The sequence below is a fragment of the Coptis chinensis genome, chromosome 9 (genome assembly GCF_015680905.1).
Source record: "Coptis chinensis isolate HL-2020 chromosome 9, ASM1568090v1, whole genome shotgun sequence".
NCBI lineage: Eukaryota > Viridiplantae > Streptophyta > Magnoliopsida > Ranunculales > Ranunculaceae > Coptis > Coptis chinensis.
In genome coordinates, this window is record NC_141464.1 from 84,403,267 (window position 1) to 84,428,176 (window position 24,910).

The 24,910-nt window shown below is 37.1% G+C and overlaps 3 protein-coding genes and 2 pseudogenes across 7 annotated transcripts; 4 read left to right on the forward strand and 1 right to left on the reverse strand.

Annotated features, from left to right (window-relative positions):
- The first annotated feature begins 632 nt into the window (after positions 1–632).
- LOC147478991 (putative dolichyl-diphosphooligosaccharide--protein glycosyltransferase subunit 3B pseudogene) lies at positions 633–1,664 on the forward strand (annotated as a pseudogene).
- Positions 1,665–3,959: 2,295 nt separating this feature from the next.
- Positions 3,960–7,123, forward strand: LOC147478992 (putative dolichyl-diphosphooligosaccharide--protein glycosyltransferase subunit 3B pseudogene; annotated as a pseudogene). Of its 2 annotated transcripts, none has more exons than XR_015207674.1 (2): positions 3,960–5,117; positions 6,985–7,123. The product of XR_015207674.1 is annotated as a putative dolichyl-diphosphooligosaccharide--protein glycosyltransferase subunit 3B pseudogene, transcript variant X1 (transcript). The 2 variants fall into 2 exon arrangements; XR_015207675.1 differs by lacking the exon at positions 6,985–7,123 and adding an exon at positions 6,291–6,360.
- Positions 7,124–8,728: 1,605 nt separating this feature from the next.
- On the forward strand, positions 8,729–13,784 carry LOC147478993 (ruBisCO large subunit-binding protein subunit alpha-like). 3 transcript variants are annotated; one of them, XM_086582562.1, is made up of 10 exons: positions 8,729–8,843; positions 8,921–9,098; positions 9,188–9,309; positions 9,387–9,594; positions 9,695–9,840; positions 10,075–10,381; positions 11,207–11,457; positions 12,492–12,692; positions 13,089–13,287; positions 13,363–13,784. In XM_086582562.1, the coding sequence occupies exons 1-10, from the start codon at positions 8,793–8,795 to the stop codon at positions 13,374–13,376; spliced, it is 1,677 nt and encodes a 558-aa protein (XP_086438688.1). In that variant the 5' UTR covers positions 8,729–8,792; the 3' UTR covers positions 13,377–13,784. The 3 variants fall into 3 exon arrangements, with proteins under 3 accessions (XP_086438688.1, XP_086438686.1, XP_086438687.1); XM_086582560.1 differs by having other exon boundaries at positions 13,089–13,784; XM_086582561.1 differs by having other exon boundaries at positions 9,399–9,594; positions 13,089–13,784.
- A 78-nt stretch (positions 13,785–13,862) lies between these two features.
- Positions 13,863–16,764, forward strand: LOC147478994 (phosphoglycerate kinase, cytosolic-like). The gene is given in 7 exon segments (XM_086582563.1): positions 13,863–14,421; positions 14,949–15,026; positions 15,129–15,389; positions 15,554–15,853; positions 15,855–15,872; positions 16,095–16,253; positions 16,406–16,764. Coding segments are annotated over 7 exon segments (1,455 nt in total). The 5' UTR covers positions 13,863–13,992; the 3' UTR covers positions 16,616–16,764.
- Positions 16,765–17,622: 858 nt separating this feature from the next.
- Positions 17,623–23,789, reverse strand: LOC147478995 (potassium transporter 10-like). The gene is made up of 9 exons (XM_086582375.1): positions 23,653–23,789; positions 23,066–23,226; positions 22,490–22,718; positions 21,306–21,551; positions 20,567–20,617; positions 20,146–20,397; positions 19,864–20,031; positions 19,513–19,767; positions 17,623–18,701 (listed from the first exon to the last, which is right to left on the reverse strand). Exons 2-9 carry the CDS (start codon positions 23,189–23,191, stop codon positions 17,656–17,658), a joined length of 2,373 nt encoding a protein of 790 aa, XP_086438501.1. The 5' UTR covers positions 23,192–23,226; positions 23,653–23,789; the 3' UTR covers positions 17,623–17,655.
- Positions 23,790–24,910: the final 1,121 nt, after the last annotated feature.

Below are 24,910 nucleotides of genomic sequence, written 5' to 3' on the forward strand. Positions count from 1 at the left end.
TGATATATACTATTATGTGAGAGAAGGAGATCATGCTTGCTAGTATTTGGTGTGCCATTGCCAATTAAGGTGAGTTGATGCTACCATCGATGTGAGTTACTAGACCTCCTATCAATGCTAAAATGTAATTCCAACACCAAATGATTGAATTCTCTGAAACATTTAGTTCTCTCTTGTAATATTACAATTAAGTTCATTATATCCGACTTTATCATTTCTTCCTTCTCCTGTTTCAAGATTAGTGAAGAACTTCATCGGAACATTCATGGACGCTATCAGGCAAACTTAGAGAATGGAATTAAGGCATCAAACTCTACAACAACATTATAAATATTATCATGTATTATTATGAACCATTCATTCCATTTATGCAAGTAGAACTTTCAATAATGTACTCAATTTTAACTTCTAAACATATCTTTTCCATTTTCAAATCAGCGATTATACTAACGTGTCTCATACTCTCCACGTGTCCAAACTCCAGTTAGTATTGGGCCTTTACTCTATGAATAAATTTAGGTCCAAGCCCACAAACAACAAGTCTTCCCTCAAGTCTCCAAATCAAACTCCTCTCCTTTTACACACTCCACTGCCCTCCCCTCATTCACAACTTAAATTCCCTAAACAAAAAAATGTTAATCCCAATCCACCTCCTCCTAATAATCCTACTATCTTCCCTAGCTAACACTAATCCCAATAAAATCCACTGAATCAGATTTAGACTTAGTCTAAGAACTACTCCTCCACCTAAAATCCCAATCCCAATCCGCCATAATTCATCTCAACGATATTTCCCTATCTTGTTTGCCAACCTCCACCCAAACCAAATCCCGATCCTACCCGCTCCTTATTTTCATCGGCGCAACTCAACTACATGACAAAACCGAACTCCACTTAAAAGACTTGCATTTTGAATACGAATTAGTTGCCACTGCATTTTCCATTAATAACAGAAATACCACTGATGAAACTAAGTTATTTTTTTGTGACACTGAGTTTAAAGAGTCACAAAATAATTTTTCATTGTTCGGTGTTAATGCATTGCCTCATATTAGACATGTTGGTCCATGGGTGAGGAATCTTAAAGATTTTGAAGCTATGGATCAAGGTGATTTTGCTCGTATGGTGGAACCTTATAGATTTTGTTGAATCAAAGATGGGTTTAAGCGTTGGACCGGTCCAACGACCCTTGTTTATGTCTAGTAAACAAATGGGTATTATTGTGATTGGGTTCTGTTATCGACACCATTTTTTATTAAGAGGATTATGGAGGGGAATACTATTTTTCATGATAGGATATTATGGTTGTGTTTATTGGTTTTTCTTTACTTTTTAGTATTTCGAGTGCAATGCATAATATTATTAGGAAAATGCCGATGTTTATAGCAGATAGAAATGATCCTACTAAGTTGGTTTTCTTTTATCAAGGGAATGGAATGCAGTTAGGAGCTGAGGGTTTTACGGTTGTGCTTTTGTATATGGATGTTAGGTTGCTATTGCCTTTTGTTTCACAAGTTCTGGTTAGGGCGAGAAATAAGATGGTGCAAAGGGCGTTTGTTGTGTTTGCATTCTTTGTTCCGTTTTGGGCTGTGAAGAAGCTTGTTTATTTGGATAATCGGAAGACTGGGTACAATATTCATGGATACTGGCCTTTGAGTTGGTAGTAATGATCAATTTGATTCGTTGCGAGGTTTTGTTGTTAATAACATACAAATTTTGGTTTTTGAGTAATTTGAACTACTTAACATTTCAATGGGTCTTGAATTCTATATATTCATCCATTTTTCTTCAATAGTCATGTCCCTTCTCCCACTCAAAAGCTAAGAACCTTATTAAGAACATACACACTATTAAAAATAATGGCGTTGTCTCGAAACTCAACTATAGCCAAAAGTATTTGGTTGCCCTCAAAACTCGAGGATAGTACAATGACTTAGGTAATGGAGTTACGAGAGTATGTTGCTTCTCCTACAAAGTTCAACCAGTGAAGTAATCAACCAATGGTATATAGATAGACCCCCTCTCCCTCAAAACAGGAGTTTTTTTTTTTTTTTTTTGTTAAATATGTCGAATTGTTTATATTCTCTAATATCTACCTTTTCCTTTATATTATAATTTAATTTAATTTAGCTTTCCCTTTTAAATCATGGAAATATGTGATGGATAATAGAGTAATTGTTTCGTATATTTAGGAAGCCATGAGCTATGAAGTTGGGATTTGTGAGAGCCCATGTTAAGTCACTTACCCAGTACCAAAACAATCAAACACCTAACAAAATCAATAACTAATTAAAAAAATCAAAATACTACATGCATAATAACACTTTCCCAATCACACACTCACACTACACCCACCACAATAGTACCTTGCCAACCAGTCAGCAAGATCTACTAGATTCTAAGACAATTAAACTAACCACAATTACCAAGTCCACTAATGTCATCCACAATTTCCTCAAACCCAGTTAACAGGCACACCCAACTAAGCTCTAAGACAATTAAACTGCAAACAAAACCATACCTTAAATATCAAATAAATACATCCACAATCGACCATATAGAAGTAAGGCATTTATACAATTGGGAAGCTAGGAGCTAAGTTAGTATTTGTGAGTGCAAGTGAAGTCTATGCTTTGGTCATTTAAATAAGTCAAAATCGAGTCTAGTTAGAAAAAATATCCAACAAATGTTTATAAGGAATTTGTGGATGTTTAGAGGTGTCTTTGAGGCAAGAGTGGCGTAGCCACAGGTTGGATTACACAAGGAATGAACAATTAAAGTTGTCTACGTACACTTCGCTTCTGGACGAACAAATTGTTCTCAATAAATATACTCGGCTATCGGCTAAGATGATTTTCTAAGACATATTCAATTAAGGGTATCACAATGACACTAACAAATTCAATTTAAATGTCAAAGAAAAAAATATAATAAGTTTACTGTAAAAGTTAAATTTACGTGTATTTATTTAAGGTATTTGTTACTGCCGGACCCCAATTTGTGTTGGATTCCCAAAAAAAATTATTACAAAAAATGCCATTGGTTTCAAAAATCCAAAAAAAAACAATTGTTACAAGTATGCCATTGATTCCCAAAAAAAATGAATTCAAACCCCAAACTTAAACGAATTCGGCTAGGTCGCTTTGGACTAAAGTCCCAAACGACTTGGCCACACCGCTTGGGACTTAGTCCAAACGAATACTGGGCCACACACCAAGAGTCAAAAAAAAAAACAGAACTTTGAATTTTTTTCAAAGTTCAAATCCCAAACGACATTGACGCCCACATCGTTTTGGCTATGTCGTTTGGGATTTGGACTTATAAAAAAATGGCCACACCGTTTGGACTTAGAAAAATCTCCAACGATATCGTTTGGACTTAGAAAAATCCCCAACGATATGGCCACACCGTTTAGACTAAGTCTCCAACGATATTAGTGTTCTCACGTTTGGACTTAGTCCAAAAACGATAGTGGGCATGTCGTTTAGGATTTGAACTTTGAAAAAAATTCAAAGTTCTGCTTTTTGGGCTTTTGACCGGGTGGCCATTGGGTAGTCCAACGGTGATGCCAAGTCGTTTGGGATTAATAAACCTCCTATCGACCTAAAATGTAATTCGTTTAAGTTTGGAGTTTCAATTCAATTTTTCCTACCACCAATAGCATACTTATAATAATTGTTCTTTTTTTAGATTTTTTGAAACCAATAACACACTTGTAATAATTGTTTTTTTTTTTTAGGAGTCCGCCCAACACAAATTGGGGTCCAGCAGTAATAGGACCCTTATTTAATTATCACTCGAGTGGCGTAGCTACGGGTTTATTCTTATATCATGCGTCATGTCTACCTATAATTCAATTTTGCTTTCATTGTATTTTAGCACCATGTCTTAAACTAGTTAATGTTTCAGTTTAGGAGTAGTATTGGGCCTTTATTCTATGGATCAGTTTAGGTCCAAGCCCCAAACAACAAGTCTTCGCTCACTTCTCCAAATCTCGACAAATCTGAAACCTCTCCTCATTCACAACTCAAAATCCCCAAACAAATAAAAAAAAATAATGTCAATCCCAATCCAACTCCTCCTAATAATCCTACTCTCCTCCCTAACACTAATCCCAATAAAATCCACCGAATCAGATTCAGATTTAGTCCAAGAACTCCTCCACTTAAAATCCCAATCCAAATCCGGCATAATTCATCTCAACGATATTTCCCTATCCCGTTTTCTAACCAAATCCCGATCCTACTCAATCCTTATTTTCTTCGACGCAACTCAACTACACGACAAAACCGAACTCCACTTAAAAGACTTACGTTTCGAATACGAATTAGTTGCCACTGCATTTTCAAATAATAACAAAAATACCCATGATGAAACTAAGCTATTTTTTTGTGACATTGAATTTAAAGAGTCGCAAAATAGTTTTGCATTGTTTGGTGTCAATGCATTGCCTCATATTAGACATGTTGGTCCACGGGTGATGAATCTTAAAGATTCTGAAGCTATGGAACAAGGTGATTTTGCCCGAATGGCTGAATCTATGTCGGAGTTTGTTGAATCGAAGACGGGGTTAACTGTTGGACCAGTCCAACGACCACCGTTTATGTCTAGGAAACAAATAGGTGTTATTGTGATTGGGGTTTTGTTATCGACACCATTTTTTATTAAGAGGATTATGGAGGGGAATACTATTTTTCATGATAGGATATTGTGGTTGTGTTTATCGGTTTTTGTTTACTTTTTTAGTGTTTCGGGTGCAATGCATAATATTATTAGGAAAATGCCTATGTTTATAGCGGATAGAAATGATCCTACCAAGTTGGTTTTCTTTTATCAAGGGAATGGAATGCAGTTAGGAGCTGAGGGTTTTACAGTTGGGTTTTTGTATACGGTTGTTGGGTTGTTATTGGCTTTTGTTTCACATGTTCTGGTTAGGGCGAGGAATAAGATGGTGCAGAGGGCGTTTATGGCGTTTGCGCTGTTTGTTTCGTTTTGGGCTGTGAAGAAGGTTGTTTATTTGAATAATTGGAAGACTGGGTACAACATTCATGGATACTGGCCTTCGAGTTGGTAGTAATGATCAGTTTGGGTTGCTGCGAGGTTTTGTTGTTAAGAAGGTACAAATTTTGGTTTCTGAGTAATTTGAACTAGTTGGAATTATGATGTGTACCATTGTTGAAATGTTGAATTGAATTATGTTATACTTACTTTGTCTTAAATGTGAAATGTAATCAAATACAGCTTCAACTGTGTTGGCTCCATAATTTAGAGTGATGCTTGCAGTTTTCGTATATGGATGTTTGATTTTCTGTTGTTTAATATGCCTTAGTTTCTGAAATGTTCTATAATTGTTGAAGTTTCAATATATGTATGTGTGTTGAGCTGTTGGTTTTAGACATTATTAAAATTGATCGTGTGATTTAAGCTGGTAGATTAATCTTGGATAAAATGCATTTGAACTCTGACTGACGATAATATATAGTGATTATAGAAAAAGTGCACTATAATGGATTGAACAATTGAATCACACTTTACCATAGTAGAAGGTGCCCTAGAAACTATAAACGAAAGAAGTGAGTTTCTTTTGGATAGTGAGTGAGAACCATTAAGGAAACTAGGAAGAAGGTACTAACTTCAAATTACTTGTTTTTTATTTGTGTTCATATAAGGTATTGACCTGTGTTTTCCCATTAAAGGTTTGCTATTCACGTCCCTCTCAAAGGTTGGTTTGTCCAGGACCTAGGATTAATACTATGCAATGCTTTGCATGTGTTAGACATTTTAGACTCCAAGCTGTTGGGTTATCTTAGCTGTTCAGTAATTCCCGAACCAAGGTGATACGACAGTCTGGCCTCCCTCCTGAGGTTTTATCTTGCATCTGTTTTTTATTTTTATTTTTGGATGATTTGAGTTGTGCCCTTACCATTGATAATATGCCGGCCACTTTTGTTATAAAAAAATGTGATATGTGAAATGAGACTATTTTCATTGAAAGAGTTCAAGCTCAGTTTGGGGCGTGTAAAGTATGCTATTATGAATGTTAGATAAGATCAAAATCTAGAATCTCTACCTTTAGGGTTCTAATTTTATTGCATTCCATTCTAAACTCTAGCATCTAATGATCTGTTGTCTCTACCTTGGTAGTTTGAAGGTTTTTTCTGTGGATCTTGATCTTCATAATAATAAATTTCTGATACTGATCGTTCTAATAACCATGCAACGTTAGCGAATGTTTAAAAGATGATTTATCATTGTTGGAGTGGTAATTTGGCTGTTGCCTTCCATTTCAGTATCACGCTGTCTCCACTATGGCCCTGACAGCTTGGTCTCTTCACTGGACTAGGTTCACGACTTCACACTATAAGGTCACATCCAGTGTTCTTTTGAAGTTATTTGGTCTTTAGTCTATTAGGCTGCTCTTGAATTTGACAAATGTGTCAGTCAGACACAATTCACGTCCTGTCCAGTTCTGGTCCAAGACACGATATAGAGTAATCCTGGTTGGAGCTCAAGTGTTCTCTTGAGCGCTTTATTTGCTAAAGAAAGGTAGAGTTACCAATAGATATATTAGGAGACGGAGGAGTGAGGTAAAGTTTAATCACTTGACTGTTTCTCCTTCTCATTTTCTTTTTCTACTGGTTCTGGACACTTTTCATGAACCAGACTAAAAATGCATGTGTATGTTCATGTAGTCCTTTTTCCTTTTATGGCATTCTAAGAGTTTCCTTCACCATTTACCTGCTTCGTACTGGGTTTTCTCAACTTTTAGTAAACTACAGTGACTCGCCTGACCTTAGCATCTAGAACAAGGATACAAGTTGCATTTTCTTCTTTTCATTCCTCATTTCTCAGTATTTAAATGGTTCTAACGTGCTCGAAGCCTCTAACAAATTATATGCCTATCCTTGACAGTTATGAAGCTTGAATTGCGTTTCTTTTTTCTTTTATATTAATTAGTCTTTCTTTTTTCAATTTTTTCTGCAGGGGGCAATCACAAGGTGGAGGTGGAGGAGGCGGTCGTGGAGGAAGCAGAGGGTTCAGTCGTGGAGGAAGGGGTCCCCCGCGTGGTGGCAGAGGTCTTCCTAGAGGGGCGGTTCAGGGGTAGGGGGAGACATTAGAATGGTTTTTGCCCTTTTTCCCAACATGACATTGTTTGAGTACTGATATTTGTTTTGTATGAGTTCTGTTGCGTTTTGAACACATTATTACTATTGGAATGTCAAGTTGAACCACCTCAACATGGGAACTTCTTTATCTTTGTCAAATTGCACTAATATTTGTTTTGTAGAAGTTTTCTTGTGTTTTGAACACTTAGTACTATTGGAATGTCAAGTTGAATCACATACAACATGGGAACTTCTAATCTCTGCCAAATTGCATTATATATCCAGCAAATGGTCAATATTTCCTTGTTTCTAGTCTTTTAGGAAGTCTCTTTTCCAGAGAATCCGAGGTGCCCAGTGCTCATGTGCATTTCCTGTTGGTTTTCCTCATATGCTCAGTCAACAGTCGGGGCTACCCCTTGAGAGTGGAACACATTGGTTTTAACAAGAAACAGCAGGGACGTCTGGGCATTCAGACTAAGCAGTCTATACTAGAATGATTATGCAGCAAGAGGAAGAAAGCTTTGGACGCCAAAATAGAATTAGAGAAATCAGCATCAGCAGCAGCGGAAGAAGTTCAGAACAAGGCAGCATCCATCCAAGGGGGCAAGATTTGTGAGAAACACATGAACACGGTAGCTTTTGGGAAAATAACAAGACATAGTTGCCACCAAATCCAACCCCTGATTTGGGATGAAAATGAGAAGGAAACGTTCTATCATACTAATATGACTGCTCATGATCTTAAGGTGATTTATCATATCATATGACCGATGTGAATACCGAAAGAAAATGGTACTCTCCTTTATTTTCACCAACATCAATTATCAGTATCAACCTCAGGGACCTTAGGCTTCCCAACCCCTAAGAGCATTCCCAATGCAGGTGGATTTATTTCCCCTCTTATCACTGCCACGTAGGCAGTATTCCCCAAGTTTTTCACCGTTTCGGCGAAAAGTAAGATGAGGCTGCCCAATGCAAAGGTGAAAAATAATCCCGGACGGGATGTTGGATTCCTGGAGGCATTTTGATTGAGATGGAATGTAACATCCCGTCCGGTATTTTGTCTGAAGTTAAAAAAAAATCGAAAAAACACTCAAGACGGAATGAAACATTCCGTCCGGAAAAACACGAGATGGAATCCAATATCCTATCCAAAGTTCACAAGTCAGCCATTAAAGGTTTCACTTTGTTTTCAACTTGGGAAAATAGTCACCAGTTAGTCACTTCTGCATTAGGCACCGGTTTTCCACACCAAAGACGTGACTATTTTCACAAACCCCTCTTTTCCACCAGCATTGGGAATGCTCTAAGCATGGTTGCCCGAGCAACACGATTGACTCCGAGAGTGAATGCTCCCATTCGCAGATCCCATTCATGGGTCTTGCACATTTCCTTGCACATCTCTGTGTGGTGGTTAAAACTAAAATTTCACACTTGCCATAAATAACAAACCAGCTTCTCTATAACCCAGGTTTAGGATAAAAATCGTACAACCATACACGATACCACATGCACTATTCAGGTCATAACCTCGAGATATAACTAATCATCATCTTGAACCTTTTTTGACGGCTGCAGTCGTTTAACCCTCAACAACCCGGTTATATATAAATAAACCCCATATAATAAAAAAGCATAAACCCATTTTTTTTTGTCTCTTGGCCTCAAAACCCAAAACCCCTAAAAATGTCTCTAACTTCATTCTCAGCGACATTTCATCAAACACCTTCATTCACTGTAAGTTTTCTACTCATTTTTTACTCAAAACTTTCTTATACAAGCTTTTAATGTTCATGTTTATTGTTTTTTTGTAGAGTTTAAGAAAAAGGGCATGCTATTGTTTCTCTAGAAGCTCTTTAAAGATGAGTAGTAGGAATTTTACAGTAAGAGCTGGAGTAAAGAGGATATCTTTTGATAAAGATTGTAGGAATGGTTTGTTAGTTGGGATTAATAAGCTTGCTGATGCTGTTTCTGTTACATTAGGACCTAAAGGTATATACTTTATTGCATTTTGTTTAGTAGTTTGTTTTTTATTGCCGGGCATTTTTGAGTTAAGTTAATGATGAGGTGTTAAAATCCAGGTCGTAATGTAATTCTTGATGGGCCTGATATACCGAGAGTGATTAACGATGGAGTAACAATTGCTCAGGCAATTGAGCTTGCAGATTCCATTGAGAATGCAGGAGCAAAGCTCATTCAAGAGGTTAATTACACTAGACCATGGTTCATGTAATAGGTTATTGTTTAATTTTCATATTAAACAAATGTTAATGTGTATAGGTGGCTCGTAAGACAAATGATTCGGCAGGTGATGGAACGACAACTGCAATTATTTTGGCTCGAGAAATGGTTAGGTCTGGGTTGTTAGCTGTTGCTTCTGGAGCTAATCCCACTTCTTTGAAGAAAGGGATGGATAAGACGGTGCAAGAATTGGTTAAAGTATTGAAAAGTAAATGTAGGCCTGTGATGGGGAGTGAAGACATAAAAGGTAACAAAACTTGCCTCTTGGTTGTTAGAAATTTGTTTCATATTTTGGAGAGAACATGATGATATCACCCTCAAACTTGTTTTCTTTTTTCTTCTTCCAGCCGTGGCTTCAATATCTGCTGGAAATGATGAGTTTGTGGGGAATCTAATTGCCGAGGCTATTGGAAAGATTGGTTCTGATGGAGTTATCTCGATTGAGTCGTCCTCATCTATTGAAACGATTATCATTGTTGAAGAAGGAATGAAGGTAGTACAAAACTGCATTTAAAAAAGGTAGTCTAAAACTGTAAATGATTTGCTTTTTTCTTAAGTAATTTGTAGACAGTCTTTAAATTGGAAAATCTAGAATTATTTGGAATTTGCCATTGATAAGGATACATATGACATGAGTGCTGGATATGTTTGATATTGGGTTCTGCCACCATGTATGTGTCCATGTATTCCAAGCTGTTGGTGGACTAATGTACATTTGTTTTAACAGGTTGACAAGGGCTATATGTCACCGCACTTTATTAACAATCCTGATAAATCGATAGTGGAATTTGAGAATGCGAAAGTCTTAGTAACTGATCAAAGAATATCAAGCATCAAAGAAATCATTCCATTACTAGAAAAGACAGCCCAGCTGAGTGTTCCACTATTAATTATTGCCGAGGATGTCACAACTGAAGTATTGGCCACACTGATCATGAACAAACTGCGTGGTATAGCAAATGTTGCTGCCATCAGGTGCCCGGGTTTTGGTGAGGGCAAGAAAGCTATTCTGCAAGACATTGCCCTAATGACAGGTGAATACACTTATATAATAGTGTTTCTTTAGTAATACACATTGCGAACAAAGAAATTACAGCGTCAATAGTTTTCTTGTTGTCTGAAACAGTGTGTAGATATCACTGATGGAAAGTTTGAAGAGATTATCGTACATTTTAAAATCAGGATCACCCATCATATGCCTACTCATGATATCCCTTTTTTTGTATTAGACCGATTGTCTTCCATGATTGATCATGCATAGATTGACAATTTTTGGACCCTCATGCTAAATTCAGTGATGTTTCAGATGGATACTTTTTAACATTGTGGAATTTACATCAGTAGAAAAATAAGTACAATGCAATCAAGAAACTCTAATTACGTAAATACCAAATCATCACTTGATTCATAGTTCACTCTTCCTGGAGCAATCTGCGGCTAACCCCAATGATAGAAACCATCTCAGCCTCTGGATTTCAGTAGTGTTAAGATAAAATGTGAAGACAAGTAAAACGGCTTAGATAAAATTAGGCAGAATAACTTGGCTAATCATGTGCAGCTCCATTTCCCTTAAAAACATAGAATTTTATTGCTTGTTTGTTAATGTACTATGACGCATTCCGAGTATTTAATGTAATAGGCTTTAGGTGTTTAACAACTAGGACACCATCTAATATCGGTCAAGGGATGATCTTATTTTTAGTAACTATTCATCATATTTTCTTTATAAAATAAGTATGTCTATTATTATGAATGTCCGTTTGTGTTATTTGCTGCTTTGAGGAGGCTCACTACTGCATACTCTAAAACCATTGATTGTCTGTGCTACTCATTAACCAACTGGTAATTTGACAAAAAAGGTGCGGATTTCCTTGCTGGGGAGTTGGGCCTGACACTTGAAGGTGCAACATCTGATCAGCTTGGCCTTGCTCAAAAGATAATCATATCCAGCGATTCAACAACTATTGTTGCGGACCCAACCACTAAAGCTGAAATTCGAGCTAGAATTGCACAGATAAAGAAAGATTTAAGTGAAACAGACAGTTCCTATCTATCAAAGAAGCTCTCTGAAAGAGTCGCAAAGCTCTCAGGTGGTGTTGCTATTATCAAGGTATTGCAGCATTTATAGCTACCTGCATTTTAGTTTCTTTGTGCAGGAATAAGAATATAGTTTGCAGCTCTGAAGATGTATCAAACTAGAAATTTGAGGTTGAGTGTCCATTTCTTATAGTTCCTTAATTGTTGTCTTAGATATAGAAGTTATTAGTTCAACATAGAAGGTGCGTCAAAATAGTGGGACATTAAGACAAAAATCAAGGAGAGAATCACATTTTCACATATTAATTAAAATTCTAATCCTAATGCAGTCAAGCCGCAAAGCGGTCATGTTTTTAGTGATTTGCTATTTATTTATTTATTTATTTTGGCAGTAAAGTGAAAGCTTTTGTTAAAAATAAGGGAGTAAGTTGAGAAAACCTACAATGACAGTAAAAGAAAGAAAGAAAAAGAAGACATCCTCAAAGACTACATTCTACATATCCACCAATCATGGTTTGCCATCTATCAAGATTGATGGGTAAGACTTCAAGCAGTTTTGTGAAGACACAGCCAGAACATTTAAACTACTCGTGTTTAACGCCTTTATTTACTCTGTATACAGAGTTTCCCTTCTTCGTGAGAATTTCTTTTTGAGAAAATAAAATCACCGTGATAATCAATGCATGATATTTAGCTCTAATCAAGGAGAGAATCCCCACCAAGGTTTTAAAAAATGCATAAAGGACTCGAAGCGTTAGGCCTCCTAGAGGTTTAAGGTGGGCCTCAGAGGCTTATTGAGGTGTAATCCTCAATCACACCTCGATGTCAAAAAAGCTGTAACTTTTGTTTCTATTTTGCAATTGAACAGTTTTCCGTATGAATAAGGTTGTTCACTTGTTTGGTCCTTTGAACAAAGATTGAGCTGGTTGTGAGGAGGAAGAGTAAAATAACTACTATGCTTTTGAGGCTTTAGCCTCAGTGTGTTTTAAAAACACTGTTCCCTACTGTATTTGCATATTAAAATGTGAGTTGGATGTGAATCCCATGTTGTAGCTACCTCAATTTCGTTCGTACTGTGGGTACTGATGAAATGAACTTGGCATTTAGGTTGGAGCTCCTACTGAGGTTGAACTTGAAGATCGAAAGCTCAGAATAGAGGACGCAAAAAATTCCACATTTGCTGCCATGGATGAAGGTATAGCCCCTGGTGGTGGGGTGACCTTCATACATCTGTCTAAGTATATTCCCGCTATAAAGGATTGCATGGAAGACCCAGATGAGCGACTTGGTGCCGACATCATAAGCAAGGTACTCTGCATTGTGTTGTCCTATTGTCGTCAATTTTGTATGTTTTATTATTGCCGCGAGGTGATGGTGGTGAGAATAGTGTACGACGGTGGTTTCTTGTCTATCACAGTTTCTCAACCCATTTTAAAAAAGCAATGAGAGTCCAGACCATGGGGGAATGTATTAGCAATAATTTGCATTCTCATATTTGCTTGAATGGCTCCTGTTCATGTTGGTTTAATGATTTTTCAGCCAAGATTGCCGGTTATCTTTTAATCATGTACCTCCTAATAAATCTCCGAGTCTATGGTCTACCTGAATGTATTACACTGCACATAAGTTGAACTATACTCTTTTTTAAGTGGAACTTCTATTCTTTGGTTTGGAACTCATGGGCTTCATCGTTGCAATTTTCAGGCACTTCTTATACCTGCATTCTCAATCGCAAGTAATGCAGGAGTTGATGGCTCAGTAGTTGTAGAGAAGCTTCTAGCATGTCAGTGGCAGACAGGGTACAATGCCTTGACAGATAAATATGAAGATCTATTTGATGCTGGGGTTATAGATCCTTGTAGGGTCTCCAGGTGTGCACTTCAGAATGCAGCATCCATTGCTGGTATACTCCTCTTGACTCAAGCTGTCATGGTGGATAAAGTAAAAAAACCTGAGCCACCTGTACCTTTTGTCCCAGGAATATCTCCTTGACCACATCATTAAATGGCGAGGCTTTTGTACAAATGTATAATTCAATTTTAAACAGGCGGAAAAGAAAGCGTGGTTGAAACAAAAAGTTCTGAAGATACACCGCATTGACTTCTGTCCTTGATGCTCACTTACAGAATCAGGTGATGTGCAGATGTTCTTCTTCTTCACAAGGAAAAGAAAAATACATGCAGGTCAACATCTGCCTTTGTATCCAATGTACAGTGAGGAGTCAGAACATGTTTCTCCCACAGATACTGTTAAAGCACAATGGAGAGTCCTACATATGTCTTCATTTTTGTGTATCAGGAATTCAGGATTGTAACAGCCCCATGACAAAATAGCACAATTTTGTACTTTACCAAGCCTAGACCTGACAGCTTATATCCATTCACCAATCTTCTTATCCAATATTTTTTAACATTAGTAAAAAAAATTATTACCAGTAGACTGTTGGTATCATTGAACATATCAGCCTCTCCTCAACGATAAGAGTAATCCCCATTTTCATCCAATCAATTCCACACATTTTATTCATATTCATATTTCAGACACCCCCTCATTTCTTCTGATCATTTCTTTCTCATAAAAATCGAATCTTTATTTCTTCTTCTTCTTCATGGCTTCAGCAGCAGCATCACCAACTTCACTAACTCTTCACCCAACATCATCCTCATCAAGAACAACAACAACACGTCACTCAGTCTCACTCCCATCTTCTTCTTTCCTACGTAGTAGCCCACTTCGTCATCGTCTTGGTTTTTCATCAGTAGCTTTTGACCCTTTACTTGCAGCACTTCATGCTAAAAAAACTAGTACTACTGTTAGAAGGAATGCAATGAAAGGGGTTATTTATAGTGTGAAAAAGAGTGTTGGGGATTTGAGTTCTTCTGATTTGAAAGGAAAGAGAGTGTTTGTGAGAGCTGATTTGAATGTACCATTGGATGATAGTCAGAATATTACTGATGATACTAGAATCCGTGCTGCTATTCCTACTATTAAGCATTTGATTAGTAATGGTGCTAAAGTTATTCTTTCTAGTCATCTGGTAAGTTTAAGTTATATGTGTTTTTTTTGCTGTTCATTTGGTTATTGAATTTTGTGTATTTGATGCTAATTATTATTGATCATGTTATTTGATGAGTTGGGTGTGAATGTTTTTGTGTAGTAGTAATATATATTTCTGAATTGGGTTGAAACTTTGATGGTACTTCTTTTTGAAATATGTGTCTGGTATGCAAATGGAGAGATTGACTAGTGTACTATAATGCAATAGACTATAATCGAAAAGGGAGCTTACTTTCAGCTACACCAAACATGCAAAGATAGCCTTAGTTTCTGTAGCTGATAATGTTAGTGGTGATGATGCATAGTTGGGGATTCTGTCTGTGTAAGGATGTTCCACATTTGCTCCTTTGTCACAAATTCTAAGTGCGTTTATGTGCGTAATATGAGCTGTGTTTGATGGATTGTGATTGTCATAGGTTCTTCTGTATGATAGAGGATTTATTTGACATTGAAATACATTATATTATTGGAAATAATAGTTTTTAATAGTGTTTCATTTGTTTTCAGGGACGGCCAAAGGGCGTCACTCCAAAATTCAGTTTGAGTCCTCTTGTCCCTAGACTTTCCGAGCTTCTTGGAATCAAGGTATTACACCATTGTTCATCAAATACCATCTAAGCAATGTTAAGTCTTGGATATAAAGCCCTCATTTAATGTTTATTCTTGCAACTATGTGAGAATTGACAGGTAGAAAAGGCCGATGATTGTATTGGTCCTGATGTCGAGAAGTTGGTGGCTGCACTCCCTGAAGGTGGTGTTCTTCTCCTTGAGAACGTGAGATTTTACAAAGAAGAGGAGAAGAACGAGCCTGAATTTGCTAAGAAACTCGCTTCCCTAGCAGACCTGTATGTGAATGATGCATTCGGGACTGCACATAGAGCACACGCTTCAACAGAGGGAGTTACCAAATTCTTGAAGCCATCAGTCGCTGGGTTCCTTTTGCAAAAGGTCAGGATTCTTCAGCTGTTCTATTCCTGGGAAAAAGAGTTTTAGGTGGTCGAGATAGCTTATTGAAAGAGTCATATACTAGGTGATGGTAGTTTGGTATTGGTATTCTCGTTGCGTCTTTGACATGCTAGGTTTCTAATTATCTTAAATATTTTCTGTTGTAGGAACTTGATTATCTGGTTGGTGCAGTGTCAAACCCAAAAAGGCCATTTGCTGCTATTGTCGGTGGCTCAAAGGTCTCATCCAAGATCGGTGTTATCGAGTCCTTGCTGGAGAAGTGTGATATCCTTCTCCTAGGTGGAGGCATGATCTTCACATTTTACAAGGCTCAAGGGTTATCAGTTGGTTCGTCTCTGGTAGAGGCAGACAAGATTGAACTTGCTACCTCTCTCCTTGAGAAGGCCAAGGCAAAGGGGGTGTCTCTTTTGCTACCAACTGATGTCATTATTGCTGACAAGTTTGCCCCCTGATGCAAACACCCAGGTATGTCACTTAGCTCTCTATGGTTCTTGCAAGCTAGATGTCTTTGTATAGCAACTCCAATTGAGTGATTGATGTACACTTTAAGCATGCTGCCAAAATATAAATTGCTTAAGTTGGAAAAGTTGAACTCATATGATTACCAAATTACTGCTTAAGAAAGTCAAGCTTTTTTGCTTTATGGTATTTGTGAGAAAATATAACAATTCAATTCACATGGTCCAGACTGTGCCTGCATCTGCTATTCCCGATGGTTGGATGGGATTGGACATTGGCCCCGATTCCGTTAAAACATTCAGTGAAGCCTTGGATACAACCAAGACCGTTATCTGGAATGGGCCTATGGGAGTCTTTGAGTTTGACAAGTTTGCAGTTGGAACAGAGGTATGCAGCCTTGTTGCTTTCCCATATACGTTACTCCACTTGAATCTATTTACCACCAACCCCCGTGCCGTTCATGCAACACAGACACACGCACATATATAGCAGCGATATGCGTTATACTGGATGTCTTAACATGGTAACTCCTCTAACAGGCAATTGCAAATAAGTTAGCAGAGCTTAGTGGAAAGGGAGTGACAACAATTATAGGAGGTGGAGATTCTGTTGCTGCCGTAGAGAAGGTAGGAGTTGCTGAGTTGATGAGCCACATCTCCACTGGTGGTGGTGCCAGTTTGGAGTTGTTGGAAGGGAAACAACTTCCTGGTGTTCTTGCTCTGGATGAGGCTGTACCTGTTGCTGTCTAAGGCTTGAGTCTCATTTGATATTTTTGTTACCCCATTTGTAATGATTTTACTTGGGTTTGTACAATAAGAGTATGGAATATGGTAGGAATATGCACTCATGTAGATGTTCGGCTTCAAATCCTTTTAAAATGATTATATGTTTCTCTAAAGTCTAATCCTTTTCGTTGTCATGTTGATGACTTCCACTATACTGATATGCAAAACCTTCAAAGGTTGTTATTGTCTTTATTATTATTTCTTCTCAGGTAGAAGTGCATCATCAGTTCATCACAGTTTTACTGGTTATTAGTATTATTTGTTTTCTCAGATGGTAAACGAGTGTATACATCAACTAGAGATGTCCTACAAATTGTATGAAATAATTCGACGGTTTCAACCACTCCTTGTCAACGACTCCCAATCTGAATGATGAACCAGACAAGTGGATTTTAACATTGGAAGTCAAACCTCAACAGTGGTTCTTATGATCTTATCCCAGCACGGGGCTATTTTTTTTTATTAGTTTGAGTTTTCACAATGCATTTTGTTATGAACGTATGCTATCAGCAAGTCAACGAGGCAATGATCCTGAAGCAGTGGGAGACCCGTGCATTATATCATTTGGTGCATTTGTATCTACACTAATCCTTTTCTTAATTGCCTTCTTGGATCTGGATTGCATAGAATTAAAATAATTTATCAAGCAAATGCAGGTAAAAAAAAACTTAGGACCAAGAGAATAAACGTTAAGAAAAAACTGTCACCTGCAACATTGATGCCAACTAAACAAAAGTCTGCTCATATGAATACAGTTTACTGTCTTGTTTCTAAATAAAAATTTTCAAAAGCAAAAGCACCAGCATATTTAGTGTTGCTTACTGAAGTTGAAGATGCTAGAGAAGTTCAGGTTATAGTAGAAAAGAGCAGCAGCATCGACTTCAGCTCAGAAATACTAAGGACGACACGCTTGTGTGTTATGCTCAACCTCAATGATGACTATGTACATTAGAAAACTGAGAGACAAGAAATGAAGACAAAAACTTTTAATGTCAATAAAATTATTATACATAGAATATCTGCCCAACATTTAACAGACTTTCATGAGGGACATTGAAGATCACACTGTTCTCCCTGCACATTTTCCTAAGGAAAGCATATATGTAATCAACAGCAATCTTCTTTATGATTCCTGAATCTCGTCGGGCTCTCACTACTGTGTTCCCAAGTATATGCACAACCCCAGCATCCCTACAATTTTTCAAGAAGTCCAACTCGTCCATTCCTGTCAGACTGCTCATCTGTCCTGATGACCTCATCAGGCTGCTTGCCCTCAATGGGGACTTGACAGGCACAATCGAATCATTTGATGATGACATTGTAGGTTCCATGTTGGAGAAGATTGTGTTGGTGCTATCAACTAAAGGGTTGTCACTTGACCGCTGTGTTAGCTGTCCATACAAACTACATTCATCTGAGTCTGAACATCCATCCATCATCGATTCTAGGCGAACAAATACAAACAAGTTATCAAAGAGCATCTTCTCAAAATCATCATCCTTTTTATGAAGATCTTTATAACCATATCTCGCTACACAGCGAAACATATGGAAGTCCTTGGGTCCAATCCGTTTTACAAGGAACCTTTCCTCTTGGGGTACTCTGTAGACAGGGAGGTATTTCACGCACACAAAAACGACAACGTTATGGATAGCAGGTAGATTAGTTATAAAGTGAGAGAAAATATGAGGCACCCCACTTGCTAATTCCGTATATACAAGACCAATGCCAGGAACTCGAACTAATCCCAAACTTGGCCCTAACCCCAGGATCCACGCCATGGAAACCCTACTAACCATTTCAAACTCGTACCGCTTCACAGTCCCGTACTGCCAAACAAACATGACAATGAGAAATGCAGAGGCGATAACCAGCGGGACCCATCCGCCTTGGTCAATCTTGAATAGTACGGATGAGAAATAAGTACACTCCACAAGCAGTGATAAACCAGTGAATATCAAAACAAGAGTCCAATGGCAACGCCACACCAGCAACATGATTAGAATCATAAGAAATGTTGTTACCAACATAACTATCACAACAGCTGTACCTGCTTGCGGCACAAGATAAGAAGTTACGTAACGTGATTTTCAATGTCCCGAGCTTGAAACATAGTGAAAAATAAGAAAACGAAGGTTAACATTGGTTCTAGCACCTTTACTTTTTAAACTTAGAAAACAGAAATATAAGATTGTGTTGTGCATAAATAACTCTGCAAACCCCAACAGAATTTGTGTACAGATGAAATAAGGCGTCGTGTCCATTTATATTAAAGTCAGAAAGAAACCACATAAAATCTGGTATAGTGTCTTCTTAGTCATTACTTTTTGCTTTCTTTGTATTCTGATATGTCACTATCAACTACTTTTTGAGTTTTGACCAATCATAGTAGTATAATTTGTGAGAGAAGTTTGTTGCAGAGCAAGGATGTAATGAGCCACACAAGTTTTAAAGAGAATTATTTTAATTGAAAGAACTATGAGATGTTGTGGAACCAAGTCGGAGCCATCCTCATTCAGCAGGAAACACACAGCTAAAGTTGATGGGTACACTACTAAAGCCTGTTAAGATGATCTATGGTAGTACAAAATCCAAGCTAAAACTAGTCAACAAGTGTGATTGAACACGTGATCGAATACATGGCATAAGCTAATAACACTGTTAAAGCGAATGTCAAACTTATGAAGTGTATACGGCAAAGGATTTGATTTATAATTGAGTGAAGCACTTCAAGAATTCTCAATACGTGGCATAAACTGCAAAAGCCGTGTTGGAGTCTAAAGCATCCAATATGCAATCCCCATATGCTGTCATAAGTATGTCAAACCAACAAGATCAAATACAAAAGGTCACAAACTCACCATAAGCATTTCCAATCTGGCTTTGATTTCTGAATCCAGCAGTGACGGCAATGCAGAGAAGCATAAGAATCCAATTTATATCAGGTATGTATATCTGCCCAAGGAACTTTTTAGATGTATGAACGACCTTGACTCTAGGAAAACAACCAAGTGCGAGTGCCTGCTTGATTATTGAGAAAGTTGCAGATATTGTAGCCTGACTTGCAACAATAGCAGCTGCAGTTGCAACAACAAACATTGGCCAGTATATACCCTCTGCAAAAATAGGATATGTTAGTTATCAAGCTTTTCTCAGGAGAGAAGACCACATTTAAGTATAGTTACAATGTACAACAAGAGATCAGAACAAACTTGGTATAGAACGATAGAAAGCATCCTTCACGTGTTCTGGGTTCTTCATAAGGTAAGCAGCCTGTCCTATATACGCCAATAGCAGGCTAGGAAACACGACCAACGTGAACGCAATCTGAACTACCAAAACAGGAAAATGGCCTAAGTCAGCATAGAGTGCTTCTGTCCCTGCAGAAATGATGTGCATATGTTCGTCAGAATCCCAAGAGACTGGTAGTCCTTCTCAGTAACTATAAATGAGTTGGAAATGAGATGCACAAAATCACAAAATAAGAAAGTGACCTGTGATACTGAGCATAATTCCTCCAAGGGAGCTCCAACCTCCCCTTTTGAAAAATCGATATATATAAACAGGAGAGAAGGCCTTTAGAACTGTGTGACCATGTTTCCAAATGTTGAATGCACCGATGCCTCCAATCATAAGAAACCAAAGGAGTACGATTGGAGCAAAGAGCCACCCAACTTTATCGGTTCCATAATGTTGCATACTAAACAAGCCGACTAATATTACTACAGCAACAACCACAACCACATCTGCGCCAAAGACATTAAAGCACGCTACTAAGCACAAAGGCACTAAATTAAAATGAAAAAAATAAAGGAAACAAAGTATAACGATTTTCACAGACTAAAGCCATGCTATAGAAAGGAAATAAGTGTATACTAAGCACAAGAACCTGCAAAGTTTCAGGATAGGAATTACCACTACTCATCTTCGGAAATGCTACTTGGAGTCCACCAGAAGCTGAAAGGACTGCCATAAGGATTTTCATTTCAGTGTCTACGTATAGGATGAAAGAAGAAACAATACTCTTTCGATATTGAATATAATGGGATTATGCAAACACAATTCCGCAACGATATGAAGTTTGAAATGGCAACATAAACAAAACAAGTAAACCCAAAAAAGTACTTCTGCTCGACAAGTATGCATCCAAACATTTTTTATCATTTAAAAGATAAAAAGTAACCAACTACCTTATCAAAACACCAATAACTCAATATGTGAGAACCTATGTAACATGGACACCTCATTTGCTTAACATAACCCGTGTAGGACTAAGGTAGGAAAGTAGCGACCATCAAGTCATGTAGGACGAAAATATATGATTTATTCAATCCAACAAAAATCAGATAGACTATCATCGGCTTGGGGTCTGAAAAACTGACTTTATATTGCAAAGCTTCAGACCTGGTGCAACCTACATGGATCCAATGGCCTACGAAATCATACGTTACCATAACTTAATAATTCACATGATTCCACCAATCAGTAACTACACAAAATACTTGTGCGTATGCAGGGGTCCGGGGGCTTCACACTTGAGGCAACATATTATTGGGAATAAACAAGTTTCTGAATGGAGTTATACATATATCAATGTTTGTTTCTATCTATATGTGAAACAAGTGTTAGTTTCATAGCAGTTGCTTAGTAAGACCTGAAATTGCGGGAGTGAGAATTCCATCGCCAATCACCATGCAAGTGCCAACGAGCACAAGAATTAGAAGTGCAGTTTTCCTATAAGCTTGAGCTTCTAACCATTTTTTGGTTTTTGCAGCAAAAGATTTCTCGTGGAATGTATGGCGACTGTAGGTTGTTAGCTCTTCATCTGTCCGGTGTTGGTTCGGAATAGTTTTTATTTTCGCATGTCGACAGAGTAGTGAATACAGAGCAAATGTTCCACCTGTTGGATAAAGAGGATAAATTACTCAAAAACATAATTATCTGATATTTATTAAAAGCACTTAAAAATACTCTACACATGAAGCCAACTGTATGGCTAAATATGCCGAGGAATACCCTGAACTAGATACATATTGAATTTCAAATCTCTCGCTCTCAGATACTATTTAAACTGCTTAAATGTTTATGAACTCAAACCACCAGTTTCTCTTGTTCCCAATAAATTATCATAAACAATATATCATTTAACAGTTGAGATCTCTAATTCACACCATTAAATGTTTCTGATCCACTTTCATATATCTCACAGAGACCAGTTTTTTCTCTTTTCCCAAAGATCATTGTAGTGCCATTTCAAACTTCTCCGATATTTATTCTATCAGACAACCCAAATAACCCAGCTCAAAACCAAATACGAAATCCTTTATTTAAAGCACTAAAAATCTGCAATTGCCAACCTTCTGTTGTTATCTTTTCAATCCAATTCCATGATGAAAATACTAAAACTCTATAAGCAAGTAAAACTGCTAAGATTCTTTTTGTGAAACATATCAATTACAGAATAAAGTTTGAGAAGCCAACTGTAAGCAGATGCGATACAGCACTAACAGTGATATTTGGTTTCAAGTAGGTATATAAACATGGAAGTCAAGAATCTACTAAATTCCGCGAGATACATTACCTAGAATTATCATGACGAGGAATCTACCTGATGTGCCTTAATTCTGAATACAGTGACAACTGTGACTGTGTACCACACCATATACCAGAGTATTCAAAACTGACACATACAACTAATGAGTAATGACACAGCTTCAGATATATACATTTAACTGGGTAGAACACAGGCCCAGCATTTTTTTTTTTATCTATTTTGATAAGCAATAGTAGGAAAAGAGAATATGAAAGTGAAAGAACACTGAGAGATTGAGAGTTTACCTTGACCATTATCGTTTGCCCTTAATACCACAAAGACATACTTGAGAAGGGGAATGAGAGTAAGAGAGTATATGATCATCGAAAGAGCTCCAATCACCTCCTCTGGATCGTCAATTTTATTATTAGGGAATGTATTATAGAATACATACAATGGAGATGTGCCCAAGTCTCCATATACTATTCCAAGACTTTGGAACGCAAGTCGTAAAACCAATAGTGATGAAAATGTCTGCACAAATAGTTATTGATTATGCATTCTCCCAATTTACTCAATCACACATAGCATACACCAAATTGACTCATAATCCACATCTGAATACCAACCGGTAGTTAATTGATCGTCTTTGACAATGAAACAGGATATAAATAATTAAATACTAAATTGTCCGAGAAGTAAAGGTTTTATGACTTGAAAAACAGAAGATAATTGGATCAATAACAGTCTACAGCAAGATATGACTACAGCCTACAACATAGAACCTAAACAAACTTTATTGTTAAACTTGATTGAGGGTGACTGCAATGAGTGAAAATGAATGAAGATGGTGCCATACGGATGTAGAGTATATATCTAACCTTTTCCCTGTACATATTTCTTAGCCTCCCAGCTTCCTCGTCCATAGGCTGATCAAGTTTTTGGTCCAACACCCACATACTCCCTCTATTTCTCTCCTCTTCATCCATAGACAGTGTAGAAGTCATTGAAGCTAGCAATCCACCAACTTGAAACTACTTCTCTAAATAAAAACAAATAACCACTGATTCAACTACAACTTAAAAAACCAAACAAACAAGAACCACATCTATCTACTAACTCTAAAACAATCACCACTTCCCCAAAAAAAACAAAACCACCAAACTTGTTTTATTTTCAACTAAAAGCAGGAACACCAATCTTTTCACAATGATGTTCCATGAGAAAAATGACTTGAGCCCCACTACTGTCATAAATTGAAACAAACTCAACTTTGAGCTCCAATAAAATAATGGCCCACTTGAAGAGATAAAATTGTACATCATCTTATTAACAAACATTAGAATAATAAAGACAAATAAACTACATTTTTCTTATTTTAACTCAATTCCAAAAGTGGGGTCAGCTCAAAACAGTGAATATAAACCAGAAAAGCCAAAAAGAACCAATCTTTCATCTTTCAACTTACCTTGAACAATTTTTTTTTTACTGTTGGAGAGTTGTTGAAAGTTGACACACCATTTTGATAGCTTCAACTGACCATGATAGAATACAAGAAATGGAAAAAAGAGTATTTCTTTAAGTAGAAGAAGAGTATTGTGTATATGTATTCATTTGGAATAAAAAAATGGTGGGGTCTTATTTTTGTTGCCATTTGAGTATCAGAATTCAGAAGAGAGAGTGTACTGACTTTTCATGCAGAGGAATCAAACGTGGCCTCTGTTGATTTTGTCAAATTAATGAGACAAAAGACTTTCCAAGCAATTAAAAATAGCAGAAAAAAAATCATTGGTAATTTTGGTATATTAGTTAATGAAAAGAATATGCTCTGAAGCCCACTGTAGAATGAGTTGAATCCTGCAACACTTATTATCAAAACCAAACCATTTTTTCACTATTTTTTCATTAGTATACTGTATAGCAGTGGAGGCGTGAGCAGAAAATTGGAAGGGAAAGTGGAAAGTGGAAAAGGAGAGAAGCTCATTTGATTAGGAAATCATAAATTTTCTTGTTAAAGGCAGAATATATATCTCTCTCGAATGTTGTAATTTTTAAAAAAAACCTTAGCACGAATTTTTGTCCATCAATGAAGAGTTTTGTAGCAATCTCAAGTGTTTTAGTGACATTGTTATTTTGAGTAGATATAATTCTAAATCAGCATTATAGACTTGGTTAGTTAGTATATTTTTGGTACAAAATTGATATGATCTATACATTTCACTTGGAGAAAACACAATAAACCACACTTTTTAAATCATGTGCTCTAGCTCTGCGTACTAAAAATGCATCATACACATTTTTTAGTTGATCACGTGCTACTACCACGCCTTAAATTACTTTATGGCTTTTGTGTAACAAAATTCGTTAATTTTTTATGAAAAAATGGGAGGCAATGATTATGATTAACCACATTTTATTTTTCGTAGAAATGACCATCAATCAAGAAAGAGTCCGATTTTGTGGACAATATTTTTCTATTGGTCAAAACCATTCTCAGGCCGTTTAACATGTTTTTTGAGCAGTAAAACAGTATTTTCAGACAGCCACTCCACCGATCACCAACTGAAGTCTTGTGGACAACAAACAATTGCATGTCCACAAACATATTCTCTCAAGAAATGGCTCACATAATGATATGAATAATGGTTTGGCGTTAAGGGTTGCATCGAGAGAGCATTGTTCCTTAGCAATCCCCCCAGAAGACAAGTCTGTTTTTGGTTTTGACT

Excerpts from the sequence above, each read along its gene's own strand:
- LOC147478995 (XM_086582375.1), bottom strand. The coding sequence starts at position 23,191 with ATGACTTCTACACTGTCTATGGATGAAGAGGAGAGAAATAGAGGGAGT. Across the intron at positions 22,719-23,065 it reads GAAATATGTACAGGGAAAAG|ACATTTTCATCACTATTGGT; the intron begins GTTAGATATATA and ends CTATTTGTGCAG. Across the intron at positions 20,398-20,566 it reads ATTTCCGAAGATGAGTAGTG|ATGTGGTTGTGGTTGTTGCT; the intron begins GTAATTCCTATC and ends TCTTTGGCGCAG.
- LOC147478993 (XM_086582560.1), top strand. The coding sequence starts at position 8,793 with ATGTCTCTAACTTCATTCTCAGCGACATTTCATCAAACACCTTCATTC. Across the intron at positions 8,844-8,920 it reads ATCAAACACCTTCATTCACT|AGTTTAAGAAAAAGGGCATG; the intron begins GTAAGTTTTCTA and ends GTTTTTTTGTAG. Across the intron at positions 9,595-9,694 it reads GGGGAGTGAAGACATAAAAG|CCGTGGCTTCAATATCTGCT; the intron begins GTAACAAAACTT and ends TTCTTCTTCCAG.